We start from the raw sequence: 18,558 nt of genomic DNA, 5'->3' as shown, positions 1-18,558 counted from the left end.
GGCGCGGAGAGCCACGGAGGTGGAGACAGAGGCAGACGCGGACACCGAGAGAGATGGAGAAAGAGGAAGAGTGAGAGGTGGGAGCGGCGGCAAAGAGAGCGGGGGAAGACCCACACCCAGGCACAGAGCCGGCGAGACGCGACGGCCGCCCACCCTCGCCGTGCGCGCACCTCGCGACCATGGTCGCCTTCCCGGAACAGCAGCTCGTACTTGACGATGCTCTCCTGCCGCGGGGGGCTCCACGAGAGCCCGATGCTCGTCTCCGACTTGGCCTCGGCCCGGAAGTTCATGGGCTGGCCGGGCACTGCGGGGACGGGGAGAGGAATGGCACGGGGGGAAAGCCGGGGAGGGGTCCACCGGCAGAGGGGGCCCAACCCGCCAGGTCCCCATTCTCCTGAAAAGAGACCCGTGGAGCTCGGCACTGCCCTGAAGGAAGGGCTGCTCAGCTCTGGATGCTTTTGGAATGTTCTCAACTGTTCGTATTTCCCTGTGGACCCCCACACCCCTTGTTGTCTGTTGTCTACCTCAGTTCCCCCATCCTCTCTGCTACCAATGGAAAAACACTAAAACAATTCTCTTTTCAGCTGACTCAACACCTTACCCCTCCTCGAAATTCAATTACAGAGAAATTGGTGGGGACCCTAATTTGAAACAGGATCTTCACCCTTCCAAACCTCCTGTCCCTTTGTTTGAGTAACTGCCTTAGTCTTCCTGGATTTGAGGTCCTAGAGCCTGAGCCCATAAGAAAAAGCCCAGAAACTTGCAGAGAGCTGGGGCCCCACACATCTAAACGCCCCACACCCCCATCCCTAGCAGGCAGGAGACCAGCCTGCGGCCTTTGAGTTGATGTATTTTGTTATTTCAAAACGGGCAGCATGGACCCCTCCAGTGAGAGCAGCAAACAGGGGTTCTCAAACTCAGATGTGGACAGGGCCGGACAGTCAGTTAACAGAGAAGAAGGAGGTGAGCGGAAACTGTGCCCCTTTTTTGAGACGCGGCCGCCAGCATCTATCTGGATGCACTCTAGTGACTGACTGTCGCCCTGTGGGCTTGCCATATCAGATTTTCCAAGGGTAGCCAGAAATCTGGGTTTTCCACAACTTCCTGCTTTCAGTGCTGGTCTGAAAATATTTTAACACACCATGCAGGACAAATACGCCATGCGTGGCTTCCAGGTAAGACCAGCCGCTGCATGGTTGGAGACACGTCACTGCACCACTGCCACCTCCTTCCCCCTGATGAGCCGGCCTGGAATCCTGCTGTCCCCGTAGAAGCCAGGCCTCCCTCAGGCATCTCACCTCCCTGCTGCGTCTTGACCTGGATGGGGTCCGAGAGGGGCCCGTCGCCCACGGAGGTGAAGGCCAGCACGCGCACAGTGTAGGTCTCATCCTGCAGGAGGCTGCCCACGGTGGTCAGCAGGCTGTCGTCCACGTTGTGCTTCTGCCAGTTGCCCACGGGGTGCTCAGGCTCCGTGGTGTAGTAGATCCGGTAGCCCCGAATCAGGCCATTGGGTTCCACAGGCTCCTCCCACTGGATGATCATGGTGGTGGCGCTCAGCATGCGGGCCTGCACGTTACGCGGCGCGCTGGCCGGGGCCTGCTCGCCTGTGCGGGTGACCACTGACTCGCTGGGCGGGCCCTGGCCGATGGAGTTGACAGCTGACACCCAGATCTCATACTCCGAGTTGGGGCTCAGGCCGCCGATGCTGTAACGCGTCGTGGTGATGTCCTCTTTGATCTGGTACGGCCCGTCCTGGCTCTTGGATTTATATTCGATGACGTAGTAGGACACTGGGTCTGGGTTGCCCGAGTCCCATGTGATGGTGATGCTGGTGGCTGTGTTCTCTGTCACCACGGGGGTCCCGGGGGCTTTGGGGAGAGCTGTGGGCGGAAGGCAAGGTCACATGTCAGGCATGCTGGCTGCAGATCCTGAAGGCTGCGTGACTTTGAGTCACACCACTGCCCTCTCTGAGCTGTCCTTTCCTCGGTGGTGACCACAAGCCTAATGACCTCTATCCCATCATCTAGAGCAGGTGATGGCAAACTTCAGCCCGAGGGCTGGGGACCTGGTTTTATAAACCAAGTTGTATCAGCACACGGCCACGCTTACATGTTGCTAACGCTGCTTCTGCACCATGATGGCCAAGCTGAGACTAGGGGGCCCGTAAAGCCAAAACTATTCACTTAAAAAAAAATTGCTGTTTAAGGAAAGTTTTTGCTCCCTGGTCTGCAGCCCTCTCTGCGGTTCACTCTGCTCAGCCACAGGGCTCTTCCGTCTGCTCCCACTTCACACGTGCTGTTCCCTGTGCCCGGACAGCCAGACGACCAGATGGCTGGCTCCTCCTAAACCCACTCCTTAAGGCCTCCCTCACCATCCCAGCTGGAGGTGCCCCTGTCCAGTTCATTTTGCCACCTGATGTTATCTGTTTTCACGTTAGTTTCCCCACCAGCCTGGACCGAGTTTTGCTTACAGCATGTCCCCAGCACCTGGATAACTGTGACTTTCCCTCTTGTCCCAAGATCTCACACCACCTGGGCCCCCCGGAAGCATTTACCAGAAGTGCAATCCCTCAGCAAAATGACCAGCACATCAGCTGATACTGACACCGTCTATGGCCCCAGGGTGGGGCTTGGCAAACTCTTCCTGCAAAGGGCCACGGAGTAAATATCCTCGGCTTTGCAGGCCTGGTGGCTGTTGCCCAGAATTACTCAGCTCTGCCATGGTAGCTGGAAAGCTGCTACACGCAAGGCATGAAAAAAAATGCCCACGTGTCAATAAAACTTTATTTATCAAAACAAGTGGAGGGCCAGATTTAGCCATGGCCTGTCATCTGCTGGCCCCTGTTCTAAAGCTAGAAAAACATTTGGGGGCACCCTCCTCTGAATCTCACCACTAACTTGAGACATCAGGAAAATCTGTAATCCGCCCCCTCCTCATGTTTTCTCTCTCTCTGAGTCTTCGCATAAGCTGTGCCCTTTTTTGATCTTTTCTGGCTCATTCCTGTTCCACTGTTAGCCTTTCCCTGAACCCAGCTTTCCTGGGAGCTGGAATCTTTTTCCTGGGGATCTGAGCAGCACTGCATGGCCCCCATCACTGCTCTAATCAGCCTGCATCCTAGCCGCCCAGCTACACGGCATCTACCTCTTTGGATTGGAGCTCAACAGAGCCAGACTGGGTCTCATTCCACGGGCTGGGCCCAGAATAATTTATCACCAATAAATGTTTGTTGACAGAACAAGAGTCCTCTTCACAGCCAGGAAGGAATGATTAATCCGAAACAGTAACTCAGAGGGTTTTCCACCTGTACCTGCTCCCCTCAGCACACACTCCTGAGGTTGGGGCTGACCTGCCTCCCCCATGCCCCACAGGCCATGCTTACATTTCACTGTGATCTGAGCCACGGCCTCGATGACACCCAGGCTGGACATGGCCACACACGTGTAGTTGGCAGAGTCCTTGACATCAGTGAGTTCCAGCACATTCCGGCCCACGGGCATGTCATCCTCGGGCGTCAGGTCCTCTGCCCCCTGCATCCACTTGACGTATGGCATGGGTGAGCCCACGGCCACGCAGGTGATGTTCACGTTGCCACCTGGCATGATCTCGTGGCTCATGGGCAGGATGGAGAATCGTGGAGCCACGCGGCGGACTGGGGGGGCGGGGCGGGCAGGAGGGAGGTGTGGGGGGGTGGGAAGGGGTGGGTGAGAGATGCAGGGGAGGATGGGGCGAGTGGGAGATGCAGGGGAGGGGAGGGGGAGACGGAATGTGGAGGAGAAAAGAAAGAAAAGCAGGCAGAAAGAAAGAAACAAGGAAAGAAAGAAAAAAAGAAAAAAAAGTGGAAAACAATTTAAATATAAACAAGGCTGTTGCCTTCCCCCCAGTTGAGATTTTTTTTTCTTCCAAATGAAAGAAAACAACAACCAAAAAAAACCAAATTAATAAACCAAATTCCAACAAAAAGAAACCAAAACTTCAAAGGAAGGTATTTCACAGAACAATAGAGAGAGATATATCGATATATAATAAGAGACATGAAGCGTTATTTCATAGCAACAGGGTTTCAGCGACCAGAGTGGCTGGTCACAGCACAGTTACGAACACAAAAATTTATCAGCCGTTTCTCATCTTTGCTGACAGACGTGGCTTCGGGGAGCAGCCCCTCCACCCGCTCTCCGAACGGGAAGCTTCGGAAGAATCAGGCCGCAGGGGTCAGGGGTCTCTGGGAAGGTTGGACGGGGGGCAGGCAAGGTCATGGGAAGAGGTGGGACTGGGAGACAGAGGGGGCTGGGATCTCGGCCCCCCACCCTCACCCCCTCTGGTGACCCAGGGGCCCCTCCCACTTCCTGGGAGCCCTCAAGGAAAAGATGAGAAACTCTAATGAAATTTTTGTGGTTTTGGGGTCTAGAAACCCTTCTAAAAGCTTCTGTCGGATCTGACAAGTTTCCATTGATAGATGCAGCTCTCAGAATCACAAACAGCATGCAAAATAGGCTGGCTGAGAGAGAGTGTGAGAGAGAGAGAGAGAGAGAGAGAGAGAGAGAGAAAGGGAGACAGGCAGAAGGAGGAAGAAAGAGAAAAGGTTAATGCGAAGAGGCCTGGATCTCATTGGCCTTGAGTGCGCCCTCATGGGGGAGCCAGGGAGAAGAGACAGATGGGCCGAGAGAAAGAGAGAAAAGGGACACAGAGGGGGACAGAGACAGAGCAGGGGGGGAGGGGGCCCACGTCAATGCTGCATATTATTTCTAGCGGATGTGACCCAATGTGACGTGTCACATTGTCACATCACAGCCCTGGCAGAATAATAAATAGGATAATAATAATAATAATAATAATAATAATAATAATAATAATAATAATAATAATAATAATAATAATAATAATAATAAACAACGAGGGAATGAACTTGAACGCTGAGGAAACAGGGACATGTTCTGTGCATTTCTTAGCGGGGAAGCGGATGCAGCCTTCTGTCCCAATCTTGCAGACCATGAAGGCAGCAGGAGGCATTTCGGGGGCTCCGTTTTCAGAAGTCAGATGGGTTGGGGGTGGGTGGAGGCTGATGGGCACCTGAACTTCCAAAAGGCACTGTGTCCCCATGGGAGGTGTCTCACTGCAGTGGAAAGGACTTGGGTTAGCAGGCAAATCCTTCTGGCCAGAACGACGTAGTCCCTGGCTTTGAAAAGCCAGGTGTGCACGCGCCCAGCTTTGGGCAGGTCATGGGGTCTTGTCTTGTAGAGATGACAGACTGGAGGCTCAGCAAGGCTAAACAGGGCCACAAGGTGACTTTCAGTAACCTGATCTGCCTTGGGTTTTCATATGGTATTGAGGGTGCAGCTGTACCCCTAAAGGGGTGGTTGTGGGGATCTGGCCTGTCTACAGAGGAGGGGGCTCCAGGGGAAAAGGGAGGCAGCCCAGTTCCCTCTCTTCCAGCGTGGGTTCCAAGCTGGAAATCTCAACCCCTGTTCCCTGGATCCGGGCTGGAGGCAAAGAGGAGGGGGAGCTCTGAGGGGGTGGGAGGGAGGGCCAAGAAAGCTGGCAGCCCTTCGGAAAAGGAAGCCCCACGAAAAGTCCACAAAGTCACGCCGGAGACAGGATGGAGGACGCGGGAGTTATCACCCGAGGGGAGGAGTTGGGGGGCGAGGAGGGGAGACACAGGGGTCATGCAGACAGACTGGGGGGGGTGGGGCGGGGCGCTGAGATGAGGGGCGGCTCTCTGGCAGGGCTGGGTGGAGGGCGAGGGGGAGTTGAGGGAGGAATGGGGTCCGGCCAGCCAGCGGACGCGGTCCAGGCCAGCCGCCGGCATCCACAGCGAGGCACGAGTGGGATGCCCGAACGCTGCGTTGTCATGGAAACGGAACACGATGGGGGATGAGCGTGGGGGAGCTAATTAATCAAGGACAGAAAACGGCATCGACGTCCAAAACAAAACCAGGAGAAACAGATGAAAAAACAAAGCTGGGGGGAAAAGAAATCCAAAAAACCAACCAAACAAAAAACCCCTCCAACACAAAACACCCAAAAGCAAGAAGGGGGGAAAAGAAACAACAGAAAAACCATGGAATGGGTGTGGGGCTGAAAATCGGGGTCTGAAAGGAGGAGGGCTGTGGCTTCCCCAGGGAGGGGCCCCCCACCCCGGCAGAACACAGCATCTGGCCTCCCCACCCAGCACCCAAGGTTCCTGGCAGAGGCTCGAGGCAGCCACGGAGGTGAGATCCTCACAGAGAAAGAACCTTCGGAGCAAACCAACCCCGCCCCTCAGGAGCCCCTCAGCCCACTTGTCAGTGACACCCTCCCTGCTCCTCAGTTAAGGATGAAAAGAGGCCAAGTCACTGTAACCGCACAGCAAGGTGAACTCAAGGCCTCAGAATCCCATAGAAAAGCTTCCCAGGCAGAGGTTGGGGCGGTGATGAGTCCCCGTGGCCTTGGGAAGGGCCCTCATCCTCCTGGAGCCTCAGTTTCCTCCTCTGTGAAATGGAGACCATCAGTGATGTGCTGATATTAAGCTGACCAGGGCAGTGCCCGCACATAGGAGATGCTCAGCCTGGGCATAGGGCCAGTGAAGTTTCTTTCTTCTAGGCTTCTAGTGCGCTCTACATTAAGGGGGTTTAAGGATGAATTAGAGTTTAAAACAAAAAAGTAATACAAAGAATTTCTATTGAATCACTATCTCACTTTATCCCTCTCGACCAGTGAGAGGCAAATGACCTTATGCCCATTTTGTGGATGAGGCAGTGGAGGCCCAGAGAGAGGCTAGGGCGAGCTGGAAGACATGAAGAAAAGAAGTGGTAGGGCCAGAGCTCAAAGTCAGTTATGCCTGATCCCTGCCTCGCAGATAAAGTGAGCCTTCTCTCACCACGGTAATTAACAAGGATTATAGACAGATGTCTTCTTGGCGCTTTCAAACTTGTGCATCCTTACCCTCTGGGGGACACCAAAGGGGGCGAAAGTACCCATCACCTGAATGGTGCCCAGGAAACATCAGCTGAATAATATCCAGCAACCATCATAATAAATGTCCAGAAGCCATCGTAAAAGGCTCATACTAAAAGGGATTATTGAAACAGCAACGGGAGTAAGAGCTAGCTTTAGGATTTATAGGTTAAACACGAGCCAATTTATCCCTGTGTAAAGCTCAACATCATGCCCCAAAGACCCCGTTCACATCTGATCTGATCTGATCTGATCTGAATGTGTCTTCCCTCAGGAGCGTCATAATTTGGAAAGTACCTCTACCAGTTTTCAGAAGTAGACACAAGGCATACATCTTGAACATGTAAAAGACTTGCTGTATGGGGCTGTTAATTGTAAGTCAGTTAAGTGTGGGAGGGCACTTATCAACAGCAGTATTTTGGTGCTCACAATCCCCAGCATGGCCAGCAGCCATCAGTTAAATGGAACTGCCAGTATGCTGTGAAGGCTGACACTTAAGACACTTTGCCCACTTGCTTTCTCGCCTATTCCGCTTGTTTCTGAGGGAGTGCTGTAGGAAAAGGGCTGGTTTGCCACGAGTTAGGGGAGGACTGTATCCATTAGCACTTGGTGGCACAAAACTTGCTGCAGGGTCTCATAAGGCCTCTGGGCATCCTCCCAGCTGGCAAAGGCGGGCGGCTGACGCTGTGTTCTGCCCAGTTTGGTGCTGACTCCCACCCACGTCATCTTTCCACCCATGGCTGCAAGCTTGAGGTGCAGGTTAGAAAGTAAGGTGGGCGCGGCACCCACAGGACGGAGTGGCCCCGCAGGACCCCCGCCCCCAATTACCGACCTGAATGGAGGGTCCAGGCGGGTTATAAGGGGACCACACCAGCCTTGGTCCTCAGCACGCTCCAGCTGGCTCTCGTTTCCAGCTCTTCTCGTCACCGAGTAGCCGGGGGGTCCCAGTGAGGGGGACCCGCGTGGGTGAGGGGATCAGAAGGGTGGGCAGTGGGGGGTGGCGGGTTGGGGGGGTGGGTCGCTTCAAACCCCGATTCACATGGAAAAACAACTCAAAAACCATCAAAGCAACCGGGAGACGACCCCTCCCCCAGGCAGGAAGAGGCAGAAACTCAAAAACCAAAAGTGGGGGGGGGGAGTCCAGGGGAGAAGGGGTTGGGGAAGGGTGAGGGGGGAAACTCAAAAGTGAGGTGATCTGGTTGAAGCACTAGGTAAGGAACAGTGTCAGACATCTCAACAATTCAGCAAGCCGCAGCTCTGGGGCGTGGGGTGGGGGGCTCTGCTGGGCATTTTGGGGTGAGAGAAGCTACTGGGTGCTCCTCCAGACTCCAAAATGAAGGTGTGGGTGGGGAGGGGAGGGGAGAGATGCCAAGCCCTACAGCCTCCACAGGCTTACTCAAGCTTAGATTACACCTGTCAGGGGAAAGTAAGGGGTCCGAGATCCAATTCCAAAGCCCGTTTCTCAGCCCTTCCGCTGAACCCCAGCCTGTGGCCCAGGGAGGGCAGGTGCCGCCCTGCAGCCTGCCCCGTGCATCGTCCCCGCTCCCCTCACCAGCTCCCTCCGCCACCAGGACAGCGTGCAAGGCCTGGAGGGACCTGGCTGGACCCCTGGCCCATGGGCTGACCAGTGGCCTTGGCCAGCTGCTGACATTCTAAGCTGGACATTTTGCTGCACTACACTTTTTATTGTTTTTATGTTTTTGGTGCCCTCTCTCTCCCAACCTTTTTTTTTTTTTTTTTTCGGTTCTACAAGAAAATGGGATGATATCTTGCCAATCGACTGAGTCTGATTTCCCCCTCGCTGCGGCCACCGGAGACATGGGGCTTTCCAAATGACAAGGTGTAATCTAATGTTCCCCTCGCCCCCAAAAAACAGAGACAGCGATGCAAAGGGTGTGAGGCAGGCAGCAGGCAGGAGGTGTCTAGAGCTCAGTGTTCCTGCAGAGCAACCCCTGCCCCCCACCCGAGTCAGGGGGAAGCTTGCCTCCCCACCCCAGAGCCCCCTCTCCCCTCAGGATGAGGGTGGGATGAGGAGAAGGGCTGGGTCCTGAACTGCCACTGCCTACCACCAGGGTCAAGGCTTTGGGGGCAGGGGTTAGGTGGGGAGGCACAGCCAGGTGTGATCAGTAGGAACTGGGGAGCTTGCCAACGCCCCCCAGTGGCAGTCTTTCTGGAGATACAGGAGGTGGGGGGCGGGGTTCCAGGCCCAATATCCGTATCTACTCCCGTTTGGGCGTGCCAGGAGGTAAGGGGAACACCTAGAGGTCATATCCACCTTGGCTTGGGTACCAGAAAGTTAATTTTAAAAACAATCTGTCTCATAAAATTCCATGCTATGAATTGATGTGAAAAGGCCTGGGGATAGGCTGCAGATAAAGGGTTCTGATGAACAGCTGGAAGCTGGGGCAATCTAGCTCTCCCTCTGGCATTGGATATCGAGTCTTGTCCTCTTAGCTCAGCATTCAAGTCCTGGCATTAAATTACCCCGGCCCCATGTGGCTTCCCCCCAAACCCTGACAATATCCTAAGTCCCTTGAAGATGTAAAATTCTTCCCCACATCTCCAGCTTGCTTCAAGTTCTGCCCGCACGTTCCTATGTCATCAGGTGGGTGACATAACATTTAATGGGGCCCTGTGCACCATGGTTCAATAGTGCTATGTTGCTAGATCAAGCAGTAAAGACACCATTTTTTGCCACTAATTCACACCTTAAAGGCTGACAATTTTAAAGAGGCAAGAAAGAAAATTAACTGCCAGGGAGAGTGTAATCTTACCATCTTCCCACCTTGTCAAATGTATGAGCTGCATCTTCTCTAGGGGAGTTCTAGGAGCAGAACTGCCAGTTGCATTAAAAAATGGGCTTGCTTTTGACTTTGGCCCTTTGGATTTCAGATAAATTTCAAGAGAAGGGTATATCTGAATAGCCCACCCCCAGACCACCCAGAGTCAGCAGAAGCTGGAGATTAAGAACTGGAGGAAAGAGTTAGGTTGAGGGTGGGGATTCCCTGCAACTAATTCCCAGGACTGGTTGCTCTGGCAACAATGTAAATACTCATAGCTTTCAGGGCAGAACAAGCCAAGTGGCCCATCTCTTCTGCTGGGCTGGTACTTATCTGCAAGGGGAGCCTAACATCCAAACTGGGGAGGCCACCAATCTCATGGGAATGGAGTTGGAGCTGGGAGAAAGTGAGACCATGGGATAGACTCAGAAAACCACTAGCAAAAAATGAAATCTGAGCAAATGAATTAATGTCTGCTCTCCAATTCTTTTCAAAGACATTTCCCATTAGCCATCTTTTTCAAACAGTGGGTCTGTGAAATACACGATGGGGAAACTGAAGTCCCCAGTGGCTTCCCAGACCATTTACTTGAACTCTTTGTTTCCCTGTTTTATAACAATCTTACTGCAATTTCCTGTCTCCTGTGCACCACCTAGGGCGCTAGACGAGTGTTAATTTCCTGCTCCTAATATGAGCTAGACACACTGATGCTTCCTATTGTTCAGATGAGGAAATAGGGACTCCAAGCAATCAAGTGACTAGCCCAAGGCCACACAGCCATGAGGGGTAGAGACAGGATTTGAATCTGGGTCTCCCTAAGCCCCAAGTCTGTGCTCTCAAAAGTCCAAATGGTCTTCAGAGACCCTCGGCCACCCCTCAGTTCCAATTCCCTGAGACCCAGCTTTAGTGGAGGAGCTGGGAGACCTCTCTCATCCATCTTTTGGGGAGGTTCAGCCTAGCAGCTCTCACACTGGATTCAAAGAGAGACAGGAAAAATAATTCCCTAGGATTGCATATAAAACCCTCTTGCCAACTTGGCCCTGAACTTAATAAAGTGGGAGTTTAGAGAAGGCAGGTGAGGGATGAGAGAGAGAAAAAGGTGACCCCAAACAGACTGTCTCCACCCTCAATTATCATCGATGTCGGGTAGGGAGCTGAGGGCTACTGGTTATATAAGTCTAAATGGATATTTTATTGGGGATGTTTTTCACTTGGGATTTGGGGCTCTCAAGGGCTTGCCTTTTCTCAAGGAGGGAACAGAAGATGGGAGTGAGCACCTCTAAAGGTTTCAAGAGTGAGAGAGACACACAAAGAGAAGAGAGCTGAGAGAGAGAGAGAGAGGCAGAGGGAGAGTCAGGGAGGCAGAGACAGAGAGGGAGAGGCTATGTCCAAAGTTCCCCAGGGTTTTCTCCAGAATTCCACAGTTCTGATGCTCAGGTACTCAGAAAGTGACCGTGCTCTGTTGCTGGACAGAAGACGCCGTGATGGGGCCCAGAGCCTTTGCGGTGGTGGGGGACGCAGCCAGCATCATCTGGGAGGCAGAGGTGTAGCACTCAAGGGCAGAAAACCTGGCCAAGTATTTTTTCCAAAGTCTGTCATGCTACACTTGTTTTTTCTCTGATGGGCGGTTCTGTATTGGTGCCCAGCCAGGATGCAAAAAAAGTCATCACATCAGCTGCCATTCTGAGTGCTGCCTGTTTGCTAAGCATGCAACATTTGGGAGGGATGGTCCAATTAAAGGTGGCCATTTCTCATATTTGAGCATGTTGCTCTGTGGAACAAGAACTCAAAATGCCGGCTGCCCATTCAGCTGTGTTTCAAGTGCCTGTTTCTGGGCTGTTTGGAAGAGGGGTAGGTGGTCTCATTCTGAGGCAGAAGGATGGGAACGTGCCTGCTTAAGCTCCCTTCCAACATGGCCACCCCTTGGGGCTGACCCCCAGCTCTGGGTAGAAGGGGACTGGCCAATCAGGTCAGGCAAATTGGGCTGCTCTCCTCACACCCCACCTGGGCTCTGAACTCCCGCCATCTGTCTCTGCCGCTTCCCTTGTACCCTGGAGCCCAGGCAGTCACTTTCTGCCCCAGCATCCCAGCTGTGGGACTCTTTCCACCCTTCTGGATGGTAGCTGGGACAGGAACACTGGCTTTTGAATCACAATGCGCTTGGAGAACAACCACAAAACAGCTCAGCCCAAGAAACTGAAACCAAAGAGCACAGAAACACAAGACAGAACCAAAGACGAAACGCTTTGGGGGAGGAGGGGGCCGGGTAAAGGGGATGGGAGGGGAAAAAAAAACGAACCAATCGGTTTTTCCCCCCCAAAAATGAAACAAAACCAAAAAGTTAATCATTAAATAAAAGGAAGAAAGAAAGGGAAAAAGAAAAAAAAAAAAAAAAGAAGGAATCCAAAGGAGAAAAAATGGAACAGAAGACGAAAAACACTCCAACAGAAGGCGCTGGGGATTCACCAAACCGAACCAACAAGAGTGGCATGCAGAGAAATTTTTACATTCTCCCAGCATGCATCAGGCCCAAGTTACCATGACGACGAGGAGTGCAAAAAACTTAGCAACAACATTACCAAAGGATGCAAAGAGGCGACCACATTGCAAGCATCGCATGTGTGCGGCCGGCCCTAGGCCGGGCTGGGCGCGGCTGAGGTTTTCGTGTCTTTCTGGGTTTTTGCTCTCGCTTGGCGGTTGTTTTGTTTGTTCGCTTTGCACTCGGTATTCGTATTCCGTTATTTTTTTACGTTCGTTTTTCTATGATTTTCCGTGTGCATGTCTGCGTGTGTCCGTGTGCCTGTCTGCGTGCGTTTCGTGTGTGTGCGTGTCGCTTTCACAATGTAAAAATGTGGGTAAAGAAAGTAAAAAAGAAAAAAACACACCAACCTTCTCGAAGCTCTGAGGGATGTAAAGGGGGTTTGATGCAGAACACAATGACATGGGGAGAAGAGAAAAAATAGGGGAGATACAGAGAGTAAAAAGAGGACTTCCCAAGGCTAAAAGCTGCAATAGTTTGTTGATTTTTTTTTCTTTAAACCAAAAAGAAAAATTAAAATTAAAAAATAAAAAGAACAGCAACGACCTTTTAGTCTTTCCTCTGCTCTTTCCTTGACATATAAGATCTACTTCTTAATTCAGTTTTGGAGTGTCTGAGACCCAGGCAAAGATTGGGAGGCTGGGCCCCCCAAAAGAAAGGACCCCACCTCCAGGGGTTGAGCTGAGGACACAGAAGGCCCCCCTCCTTTGTTACACCCTGGCTAGAGGCCCCTCCCCCGCCCTGCCCCACACCTGCTGTCCACACTCTCTTTGAGCTCTGCCAGACTTACAATCCCCCATCCCAGGTGTTTGCAGAGAGACAAGCAGGTTAGACAAAGACCAGTCGGTTGGAGTCATGGACACATTATAACTCACCAGAGGTGTCGTGGCATCGGACTGGATGTGTGCCCTCCTGCCCCCACCGCCCTTGCGTCCCCGTTCCCTCCCCCCATGCAGCCTCCTCCTCAGAGCCAAGATGCAGAACCCAAGTGCAGAGCCAAGGCGCTGCTTCAGGGCTGGTGCGGGACCAAGGGCTGAGGGTCTCTGGGTGAGGGAGGAGCCGCCCAGCCTCCAGGTGGAGAACCACAGGGGCTTGATGCGTCGAATGGGGGAAGCGGAGGCCCAAAGATTGTGTGATGGACTCAAGGACACAGAACCAAATGGGGCAGCTCGGGGGTTTGAACGGGGGCCCCATTTCCTGGCAGGCAGAAGCTGTTTCTACCACGAATCTGATCAGAAACAGCCGTGGGGAGGCGGGAGATGGTGGAGTTTGCAAATGGAGGAGGAGGTGGAGGTGGATTATAATTTCTGAAAGGATGGAAGAGACCCGACATGGGGATGAAGGGGGTCGACAGAGGCATCTGGGGGCAGGGGCAGCACCCCCATCCCGGCACCTTTGAGGGGACACCAAGGGGCCCAGAAGGAAGTTCGTGTAGCCGCTTCCCAGGCCCTCCTTGGGTGGGGTGGGGGTGCCGGGGGGACCCCAAGCTTCTGGGTATAACTGACTGGGAATTGAAGCTGGTAAACTTCAGCCCAAGCCCCAGGGCATCTGCCCACTGGCCTAAAGGAACCCCTCCCTTAGGGTAATGAGGCTCTGGGGCAGCAGAGGGTGCAGGGCCGGCAGGGGCAGCCTCGAAGGCGCCCCCCTCAGCTCTTAGATTGAGGGCGCTGGCGTGGGGCAGTGACGCGGGGAGCTACGAGGCCACGAGCCTGGAGAAGCAAAGCAAGCACACAGCAGGGGAGGCGACCACACGACACACCACAGAAGCCGGCTTGGAGGGGCGGGTGGGCGGGGTGGGGCAGAGGCCTGCAGGCTCCCCCGGCCCTGTAGGCCCACGACCGGGCCCCTTGGCCCTGCCCTGTTCCCTCCTGCCGCTTCCCACCCCCAAGTCCTGCAGCCCACGGGGCGGCCGTCACAAGGCACGGGGGTGGGAGGGGGTTGAAGCTGCTCCCATTTTACAGGCAAGGAAACTGAGGTCCAGAGAGGAACGCCGCCTCGCCTGAGGTCCCGCGGCCACCAGCGGGGGTGGGCCTTCCTGCTGGGTCTGCAGGGGACAGGGGAGCCCGGAGGCTGTGAGCCCGAGAAGGGAGGGGGTGGGTGGGGCGTTCCCTGCCTTCGACCTGGACTCGGCGTTCCCTACCTCGCACGTAGAGGTTGGCGGGTGAGGAGTAGCGCACGCCAGCACTGTTGGTGGCCACACACTCGTATTTGCCCTGATCGGTCTCCTCGCTGCTTTCAATCTGCAGGGCTCCTGTGGGAAGAGAGGGGGAGAAGGCCTGGCCCGTCAGGGGAGACCCCGGGGGTGTGGGGTGGGGCGGCGGGAGGGCTGTCCCAGAGTCCTGTCCGGCCTGTCTCAGTCTGGCTTGGCCGGAAAGGTAGAAGAAAAAGCTGAAACAGCCCAGAAGCCCGCACTGGGCTGGGGCCCCCTACCTGTCTCCCTCCGACCCTAAGCCTGGCCGTCCTGGCCTGAACACACTGCAAATCCTCCACCCTCAGCTGGTCTGGGGCTGGGACCTCATAAACGCCTGCCAAGGTAAACGGCGAAGCCCAGGAAAGCACTGAGTGATGCTCTCCAGGTGGGGATGGGGGTCGTGGGGGGAGAGCAGGTTGACGCTTATGATTCATAGCAGCCGTTCCAAAGACCCTGACACCTAGGGGCCACCACAGACAATGTGCCAACTCAGGGAGCCGGCGGTTGCTCGCTGGTTTCAACTAGTGCCCACGTGTAAGTGAACATGGGTCTGGCTTCCTCAAGTATGGCTGGAATCACGGGCCTCAAGGCCCACAGCGCCCGTAAGTAAAAGGAGACAGGGTTCTATTCAAGGTGTTTACATTTCAAGACTGGGTTACCCTCCAGGAGAGTGAAGGCAAAGAATGTTTTTTTGTTTTGTTTTTTTTTTTGTTTGTTTTTTCATTGGAGTATAGTCAGTTACAATGTGTCCGTTATAGTGTGTCAATTTCTGGTGTAAAAGAAGGTTGAGCCTGGTACACAACAATCTGCTTGAAATCAAAGGCCTGGATCAAAGCTTTCTGCACTTGAAACTAATTGAAGAGGAACGTGAATTTGCCCAGAGAGTTAAAGTTATCTAAGTAAGTCTAAATTCACCCACCTGCTTTAAAACCACGGGCCTGGATTCAGGATCCTTGTGCTCACAAGTAACTGAATGAACTTTCTCAAGTGTGTTTGCAATCAGGGAAGGAGACCTGAGTCCATGGTGCTAATAAGTTAATGGGGAGAATTTTCAAACGTGTTTGAAATCAGAGGTCTAAAGGAAAACCTCAAAGACCTACAAATAAAGTTGAGGTTGAAATGCCTCCAGTGTGTTTGAAATCCAAAACTTGGATCAAAGAATTTGTTGGTCACTAGTGAATAAGAATTTAAAAAGGTCAATTTTCTCAAGCATATGTAAAAATCACAGGCCCAAATGAAAGGTCTTGGTGCCCACAAGTAAATGAAAATAGGGCTTATGTCCCTCCAGTTTGAAATCACAGGCCCAGATGAAAGACTTCATTTTCCTATGAACATGCAAAAATGAATGAACCTTCTCAAGAATATCTGAATGCATAGGGCACTACAGCCAGTGCCCATGAGTAAATGAAAATGTGGCCCAGGTTTCCCCAAGGATCTGAAACCACAGGCCTAGGGAAAAAAAAAAAATCTTCATTTTCTCAAGTAAATGAAGTCAAGCAAACATCTCTAAGTATGTTTGAAATCACGGGCCTTGCTTAAAAAACTTGAGTACCCGTGAACAAACCAAAATGAGGCAGAGGTTTCCACAATCTGTTTGAAATCAAAGGCCTGGATCAAAGTCCTCATCTTCACAAGTAAATAAAACTGCGCGAACATCCGTAAGCATGCTGGCACCACAGGCTTAGATCCTGTGACTTGTTGACTATGAGTAAATGAAGATGCGTGAATATCTCTAAGTGTGTTTGAATCACAGGTTTTGATCAGAGTCTGTGGCACCAGGAGTCCAAAAATCCAGTCCAAGGTCCCAAGCAGACCCCTCCTCCCAGCTTTGTCTGTGGTCGTCCCACAGAAGTGACAGGGACCCACAGATTGGGAAACTCTCTCTGGGGGCTGTGGACTAGGGTTCTATCCCTGCACACCACCTCCTGCTCCCTGCCAGCCTCAAGGCTCCAGGGACGCAGGCAGACAGGTATCACTGTGGAGGCCCAGAGAGGGCACAGAGCCTGCTCTAGGTCACACAGCATTTCAGGGCAAAGTCAATGACTCTTCCCTAAGGCTCCCACCCAGGCCTATTCTAGTCTATTCTCTGAGGCAGAGACCCTGAGTCTGCTTGTCTCTCTGTTTCCTCAGGCTGGACCCCTCCCCACCAGATCAAAGCTTTAGGGCTGGAAGCCTCCCTGTGCACACTTATTGTATAGATGGGAAAACCGAGGCTAGAGACAGACAAGGGCTGTGTACAGAGCAGAGGTCAGAAGCCTGGCTCCCAGTGCTCTGGGTGGGCTTGGGAGGCGCTGCCCCTTCCTGAGGACACAACCCCCTGACTGCAGCCAGGTGACCCAGCAGCCACCATGGCCACACTCAGCCCCCAGCCATGGAAAGTGACATCGACACAGAGACTGCACCGACACTGGGTGAGGTGGCAAGGAGGAGGTATGTGGAGGAGGGGCTGGGGCAGCCCCCTGTGGAGCCTAGGGGGCCGGGCGGGCAGTGAGCAAGAGCGTGAGTGGGTGGGTGGGTGAGGGAAGAGCCTCTTACCTCGGATCGGAGTGCTTTCTGTAAGGGAAGCAGAGAGAGTCAGGTGAAAGTCAGAAGGCAGTCCTAGGGGGCCGGGGGGGCCCCAGGGAGGCGGGGCCGGGCCACGAGCCAGGCCTGTTCACTCTGCCCCAGGGCTGGGAGGGGGCGGAGGCAGCCCTGAGCCTATGGACCCTGCAGGCCTTGCTGAGGAAGGCGAGGCAATGCTCCAAGGAGCAGGATGGGGTCTGAGGGCTGGCCAATCAGAAGGGCTTCCTGGAGGAGGTGAGAATCTCTTGGAGAAGTCTAGCAGCCCCTCTGGACTGGCCTGAGGGGCATGGCTATGGCCCTGGGAGGTCCATGGCCTGGCGTGGCCTCGTAGGCTGCCTTCCTTCAGGGCTGAGGGAGGTCCATGACCTTCCCTCCTACTTTCCTTCTCGGAAGGGACAGGGAATAATGGGGGTCTCAGGTAATCTTGTTAGAGACGGCGGAGAGGGGTTAGTGCCCCAGGGCCGGGCATTAATAAAGCAAAGGGCAGGTGTTACAGACAGGCCAAGGAGGAGGGACGGGGAGGGCAGTGAAAGGGGACAGAGGGCAGAGGGAGGGCCCTGCAGACTTCTTAACTTCCAAAAGGAAAAGAGGAAGAGGACCTGCACGTGTCTCCACGGGTGCTGGGGGCAGGGCTGCTCAGGAAACCGGAAAAGGTGGCCCCAGGCTGGAATTTTGCACCCTCAGCTCATCTTTCCAGGGGAGACCTGGGGCCCTTCTCTCTCTGCCGATAGCTGATAACCCCACTGAGGACATGGGCACCCCACGGTCAGGGCAGAGAAGCTGCTGAGGATGATAAAACACAGTTCTTTCCTGCCTGGCCCAGATCCATTTTGCAGATGGGCAAACTGAGGCCCATCAGGGACCATGAGTCAGAGGTGGGGGGTGGAGGGGCTTAAACCCAGCTCTCCAGCCTCCCAGGCTGGGGCCCCTCCAGCCTGAACTTTTTGGGGCCTTATGTTATCTCTTACAAAATCCCCAACCTGATGGGGCCACTCCTCCTCCTCACAAGGCAGGAGGAGGCAGGATGGGAATTTGCCTAAGGCTGCACTGTGGAGAGCGAGAATCCAGGTCAGTAGGAATCTAGGTCGGCTCCTGCTTGGACTGCTTCACTGCACTTGGACTACGATGACAGAAGCCAGAGGCCAAAGGACAGAACTTCCCAAGGTGGCCAAACAACCTATGGCTAATATACTGAGAGGAAAGGATATACCTCTTGTGTATTAAAGGTAAAGAGTGACTATCATGGGCCGATATCAGTCATTGTCACCTTAGTAAGAATTAGCCCAGCAGTTGGTTTCAGGGGATTTGGGCTGGATGCTGGGAAAAGAGGATGCGACTTGCCCAGGACTAGCCCAGCTGGAACATTCCCCTCTCCCCCTAGACCCAACCCCCAAACTTCTATAATTTCACCACTTTCCAGCAGTGTCAAGGCCCAGAATAGGGCAGGATGACTATTATGTGTGAAGCTCCCCTGGCCCAAGGATACCCTGGTTTTCCTGCAGCTCCCATTGTGGGGTCTGGCCGGCCCCTTGTGGCTATGTCTTTTTTCCTCTTTT

At 53.7% G+C, this 18,558-nt stretch overlaps 1 protein-coding gene across 1 annotated transcript in view; it reads right to left on the bottom strand.

Annotated features, from left to right (window-relative positions):
• PTPRS (protein tyrosine phosphatase receptor type S) overlaps positions 1-18,558 on the bottom strand; it is a 66,400-nt gene that overhangs the window by 26,773 nt on the left and 21,069 nt on the right. The window contains exons 6-9 of the mRNA XM_074351024.1: positions 14,390-14,500; positions 3,380-3,649; positions 1,299-1,880; positions 171-304 (exon numbers count right to left, since the gene is read on the bottom strand). Coding sequence (XP_074207125.1) covers positions 171-304; positions 1,299-1,880; positions 3,380-3,649; positions 14,390-14,500 — 1,097 coding nt within the window. The remainder of the gene's footprint in view (positions 1-170; positions 305-1,298; positions 1,881-3,379; positions 3,650-14,389; positions 14,501-18,558) is intronic.

This window comes from Camelus bactrianus, chromosome 22 (assembly GCF_048773025.1).
Source record: "Camelus bactrianus isolate YW-2024 breed Bactrian camel chromosome 22, ASM4877302v1, whole genome shotgun sequence".
NCBI lineage: Eukaryota > Metazoa > Chordata > Mammalia > Artiodactyla > Camelidae > Camelus > Camelus bactrianus.
The sequence above is the reverse complement of the archived record's forward strand: the minus strand, read 5'-3'. Positions and strand labels throughout refer to the sequence as shown.